This window comes from Mus caroli, chromosome 3, assembly GCF_900094665.2.
Source record: "Mus caroli chromosome 3, CAROLI_EIJ_v1.1, whole genome shotgun sequence".
Classification (NCBI taxonomy): domain Eukaryota; kingdom Metazoa; phylum Chordata; class Mammalia; order Rodentia; family Muridae; genus Mus; species Mus caroli.
This window is the reverse complement of record NC_034572.1, coordinates 44,878,013-44,884,172: the sequence shown is the minus strand read 5'-3', so window position 1 is coordinate 44,884,172 and position 6,160 is coordinate 44,878,013. Positions and strand designations below refer to the sequence as shown.

Below are 6,160 nucleotides of genomic sequence, written 5' to 3'. Positions count from 1 at the left end.
AAAAAAAAAAAAAAAAACAAACCCAAGTACCTTTTGGAAAGGCAGGCTCAAGTGTATAGAATACTCCCAACCCCTGAAGGAATGCAAGACGCGCTTGCTTGTCAATATTTATCAGGTTTCTCTTGAGGAAATCAAATTTCCAAATTTGCATTTGACACCAAGAAGTTCGTTTTTAATGACACTGCTCTCTGTGCCCCACCACTACCTTGTCTCTCCCACTCCTTCAAAGTTTTCCCCCAACCAATCTGGCCAAACCAATCTGGCTCGTTCTTCTCGACTCCTGCTGTCATCAGCATATGGAACATTGTAACACTTGGTTGAGTGTACTGTTCACCAAAGTTTGTGGATATAGCCTTATCAGTTGATGTGTTAATCTCTTCTAGATGCCATCTGGCATTAAGACAAAGCAAGCAAGGTCAAAAGATTTGTAAAAGTTCATTCATCCATTTCCATTCTGGAGCCCTGGTTCCTAACCTAACCGCCACTCTCACTCCCCCTCTGCATTTTAACTGTCGCCATTGAATACTACAGGAGAATGATAGCTCTTAGTTCTCTGTAAGGATAAACATCTATTCTGGAGAAACCTGATAATTACAAGCTTTCCCATTTCTTCTTTCTCATAAACAGCTTACTCACACAGTTAAGGGGCCTAACAAATAAAGATGTCTTTTCTACTGAGCTGGTATTTGCCTTTAAAATTGTTCCAAGAGAAAAAGCACCGTGTTCCAGTGGCGGAGAGCCGTGATCCAGCCAACTCTTCATTAACCGAGGAGGAGGAGGAGCATCTCCCGGCCCACAGACGACTCCCTGCATCCCTGCCGCACTGTAACTGTGGCAACTGTTGCCTTACCGTGGGCTGCTGTCTTGGCTTTAGAGAGGAAAGCAAAACGCTGAGATGGGCCACCAAGGTTCCCTTTTAAGCCCACATGGTAAGTCTGTGAGAACTCTGAAGGTGCGCATCCCCTGAGCACTGAACTGCAAGGTGCAGGTTAGACTGTGAATGCCTGTGTTGGTACTCACAACCTCACAAGGGAGGTGGGACAGCTTTCAGCTCCTTTAAGGCCTTTTAACAAGTTCGGGGCTTTTTAGAGACAATCTGCTTGCTTGGCCTGATGGCCCAGGCCTAGTTTTGTTGCAAAGGCAGAAGAATCAGTGAGTTTGAGGTTATCTATAGCCACATAAGAATGCTTAAGACCAGCCTGGGCATCATGAGACCCTTTTCTCAAAAAAAGAAAGAACGAAAAACAACTACCACCTGCTTAACATGAGCAAGGATCTAGGCTTAACCCTAAGAAAGAAAAGGGAAGGTGTTGGACTACAGACAGCGCAATAGTCAAGAGCACAGCTGCTCTTCTGGATCCTTCCCTCATCTGGCGCACTCCCAACAAACATCCCCAGGATTTGACGCCCTCTTCTGGCCTCCTCAGGTACTCCCACACCCTTGGCACGAGAAGCACACAATTTTTTTTTTTTTTTTTTTTTGAAAATGAGGGCGGTGGTGGAGCATGCCTTTTCCCCCAGCACTCAGGAGGCAGAGACAGGTGGATTTCTGAGTTTGAGGTCAGCCTGGTCTACACAGAGAAATCCTGTCTCAAAAAATATATGTATATCTTTATTTAAAAAGTGAGAAGGAAGAAATAAAAGGGATTTGAGGACTTGTTATTTCTTTTTCATATGTGGAACCTGGGTATTCGATTTGATTTACCAAACTCAATAATCTGAGTTCTTGAGCAGAAATTAAACGTTTCCAAGATACTTTGGAGAATGCCGCCCCTTCTGCAAAAGGCTTCTTCTCCACCCTCATTTAACGCCTTAGAGGTCCTTCTTACCTTTCCTTTCCACTTTGTTTCCTTGAATGGTTCACCTTCAAACCTAACCATTTTCTCTTTTTCTTTAAGTCAGGGTTTCCTGGAACTCTGTAAACCAGGCTGGCCTCGAACTCAGAGACCCGCCTACCTCTGCCTCCCGAGTGCTGGGCTAAAGGTTTGCGTCAGCACCTCAAGCTGCATTTCCGCCTTTCAAGTCTAGTCCCGAATGCTGCCACCGTCTCTGCGAACCCCGGAAGTACCAAGAGTTATCACTACAGGTCGCCTCCACCTTGTCACAGCAAAAAATGTCACTATGAGACTAAAAGGTGTTTCATTTAATGACAAAGACCTTTGTGAGGAACCACCCCCCCCCCCCACTAAAGAACACAGGACTGGAGCCATAACCTGTACCCCAGGCTGGCCTTGAATTCAAGATCTGCTCCTGGTCAGGCTACACTTTGAATCCCAGCACTTGGGTGAGGGGTTCCAGGACAGCAAGGGCTACACTGAGACTCTCAAAACAAACAAAAGAAATGTTCCAGCCTGGATCACCACATCTGCTTAAATCTCACCTCTTTAAAAAAAAAACAACGAGCAACCAAATCTAAAAATCCCATGCGCTTGTTGTATGTGTGTAGGCCACGTGGATGCCTGGCAACACCTTGAAGGATAAGTCCTTCCTTCTCTCCTTCCATCACGTGGACTGAACTTAGGTCTTCAGCATCTTCACCATTTGCATCATCTCCTTAGCCCCAAATCTCACTTCTTAATGGGAAGTAAGCTCTTTGAATAACCTAAAGCTTAGACTCACCAATTTAATATATTACAGACTCTTCTACAGTGAGTGACACGGCATAAGAATGAGCATCGAAACAATGACTGTTATCTTCCCCCCAAAGCTACAAGAAACAGGAAACCTGCCTATACCCTGTGCTGTCTAAGATAGTTTAAGTACCATAAAAAGGCCTGCAATTTCTTTCTTTGCTACTAGGGTCTATTGCATGGTAAAGCCCACAGTCTACCACTTCCCTACCCTACCTCCTTCCATTTATGGGTTTTCACCCATAAACCCAAGGGGTTTCAATGGTGTTTCTGGGATGCTATCCATTCCAACAGTTATTCCACAACCCACCAAGGTTCTATAGACCCAGAGGTGGGGGCACGACCCTGGACTTTCAAGTCTTTCCTTCCTTCCTACCTTTTTGAGACAGGTGTCTCTGAAGAGCCCTGGCTGTCCTGGAACTCACTCTGTAGACCAGGCTGGCCTTGAACTCAGAAATCCGCCTGCCTCTGCCTCCCAAGTGCTGGGATTAAAGACGTGGGCCACCACCGCCCTGCGATAACTCGTTAAAGAAAGCCTAATGAAACTTGGCGCCACGTGCAAGCCTTTAATCCCAGCATCCGCTAGGCTGAGGTGGGTGGATCTCTATAAATTCAAACCCAGCCTGGTCTACATAGTCAAGGTCTAGGACAGCCATGTCCATGTCTTGGAAAAAAAAAAAAAGGCAACAAAAGACAGCCACAGGGAACCTGTATGTTCTAATGTGCACTCTGTCCTTAAATTCAACCAATACTCTCAAAATGTACTCTAGTAAAATAAGGATGGTTACTGCATCCGAATGTTAGACGGCAATAACCTAGTTTGAGGTAACAACTAAATTACACTTTCTAGAAAAGTACTATGGAATAATTGCTGGTTCTGAAGGAGTGCCTACATGAAGTAATTGCTAGATTTGAGGGAGAAACTACTCATTTAAAAGCCATACTTGATTTGTATGTAGTTTGTGACCGTCGCAATCTGCTTTTAGGCAGAAAGGAGACACTTAAAAAAACACAAGATGATGTACAGAACTGACTTCATGAAAGGTTGATTTTCACGCTGGGATTTAAGACGAAGTGGAAGACCCCCCCCAAAAAAAAACATAAATTAATGAGCGTAAAGAGTTAACATGTGCTATTACTACCAGGGCTTTGAGAAGATTCAGACCCTGTAGGCCCTGCAAACCCAAGATCATGCCACTTTTAGATATTTTTTCCCCTTCATGAGGATGTCCACAAGCAGTCTGCAACCAAAGCGTTACCGCCCTGCATCAGGGGGTGGGGGTGAGGGGTAAAGCGAAACAACGTTAGCGACTGGGGTCACTGTGGCCACCCGGGATTCAGGGGGATCAGACACGAACGCGGAAAGCGAGGCCCCCTGAGCGGCGTTCCCTCCCTCCCGACGCGACGCCGGGGCGAGCGCGGGGGACCAGCCCGCGGCGCCCATTCATTCCGCGCTCCCGCTCACCTGTTCGGGGACGCGACCTCGCGGCGCCCGAGGCCGCCGCCGCCTGCAGTTGCGGGGACGTGGGCCGAGATCCGAGCACCGGCGGGGCGAGCGTTCGGCGCGGGCCGGGCACGAGCGTGCGGCGCAGGCCGGGGGCGTCCCTGAGCAGCAGGGCCGAGCAGAGCCGCCGCGGGCTCTGATACATGCCGGGCGCCGCCGCGCTGACGAGCCGGGCCGAGCTGGGCGGGCGACGGTGGGGTGGGGGTGGCGCGGGACCGCTGCGCTGCGGGGTGCTCCTTCCTCCTCGTCCCTCGGCGCCGACCGGGCGAGCTGTGCCGGGAGGCAGACGCGGCGACGGCGGCGGCGGCGGCAGCGGCGGCTCACTGAGGCGAGCGAGCTAGCGCCGGGGAGCAACCGGCGAGCGGCGGCGGAGCGGGCGCTACCACGCGGCGGCTGCAGAGGGGTGGATCCGCACGCACGACCAGGGCGCAGTCAGACCGGGACAGCTCCGGCCGAGAATGGAACGCTTGGATCAGTGACAGAGACTGTAGATCTCCCACGGGGCGGAGGCTGGGGGATGGCTGACACCGCCGGGATTCGTTAGAGAGGCGTTCCGGGAGCCTCTGTCCCCTCCCGCCGGCTGCAATGGGAGCGCCCACAGGCTGGGAATCCCGGGTTGGTGCCAGCGCTGAGTGTGTGCGAGCGCGTGTCTGGGAGAACGTCCTCCCCGAGCTGTGGGCTCCACGCTCTGCGGTGCTGATGGAGATTAGGCACCAGGAAGCGCTGACTACTTGTGTGGCGGCTGCGACAAGCATCCGCCCCTTAGGCACGGGAGGCGGATACCGACTGCAGGGCGTAGAGCGTCAGTCCTGCCAGAAGGACTGGTGGAATTGGCCCTGGAGCTAGCCCGGCCCTGATTGGAGGGCTGGAAGTCACACCTGGGAGACAGCACTGTAGTTATGGAAAATGAAGGCTAAGGGAATTAAGGGGGAAAAACAAAACCAACCAAACAAACAAAAAAACCCAAAACAACTGCTTGGGATGGGCCAGACGTAATTTGGACTGTTACCGAATTTAAAGCATTATCCATCCAATAAACCACTGAAAAAGCCAAATTGAACAGAGCTACACAGTGAAGCTCTGTCACAAAATAAAAACAAAGAAACAGAAGAACACCAAACAAGCAAAACCCTCAAAACAACATGAATACAAACGAACAAAACTGAAAAAAGGAGATGTACTTAATATGCCCACATGGGGTAGAAGGACAAAGAGTTAACCTCTCTCTGGGATCCCAAAATGAGATTAAAGTTTAAATAGAAGGCCAGGGGTATGCGCATCTCAGCAGTCAAAGCGATCTGACTAGATAGAACTGTGTGAATTCCCGCTTCCTGAAAGACAAATTCCCCCTCGAGCAAAGGCCTTTTCCTTTTCCCAGCAGGAGTTTCCTGAGGGAAATTCCCATTTCTTGGGGGGTCCATTGTTTCAATAGTCTGAGAGTCAGATGCACACACCCACAATCTCTTGAGAAAACCCTTATTTTTGTCAGCTCTGTTGCAGGGATGCTAGGATATGGTCAGAGCTGTGTTTTAATCGGATGTCATATGTTCCAGGAAAAGGCTGGGGATGTTGCTCAGTGGTGGAGCACTTACAGAGCACTTGAGAGGCCCAAGACTCACATTCTCACCTAAGGGGGTATGGAGAGGGAATGGGGGGGGGGAGTGGGGAGGGAAGCAGGAGAGAGAACAGGAGGGAGTGTCCATCTTTGGGAGAATGAGTTGAAGAAATACCTCAGGTAGGTTGTGTAAGGAGTGACTAACCCTAACCGGGAATGGAAAAGAAACTTCGAATGCGTATCATCACCAAGGATTCAAAATGCTTTCCAGACCTGGCTTAAAACACCTAACACCCACAGGATACGGATGAATCAGCTGACAAGCCGATGACAGCATCGGGGCCAGGAACTCCTTAGCTGGTCATTATTAGCATCTGAGGCTCAGTTTTCTTATCTGTACAGCAATCAATCACCCATGAGTCATTAGGCAAGGCAAAGGGTCATAAGAAGGCAGCAAGTGCTTTGCAGATA

The 6,160-nt window shown here is 49.7% G+C and overlaps 1 protein-coding gene across 1 annotated transcript in view; it reads right to left on the bottom strand.

Moving 5' to 3' along the window:
* Positions 1–4,945, bottom strand: part of Noct (nocturnin) — a 21,199-nt gene extending 16,254 nt beyond the window's left edge. Inside the window, exon 1 of the mRNA XM_021158077.2 lies at positions 4,096–4,945. Within this exon, the coding sequence (XP_021013736.1) occupies positions 4,096–4,279 (184 nt within the window). The 5' untranslated portion in view covers positions 4,280–4,945. The remainder of the gene's footprint in view (positions 1–4,095) is intronic.
* Between the last annotated feature and the right edge of the window lie 1,215 nt (positions 4,946–6,160).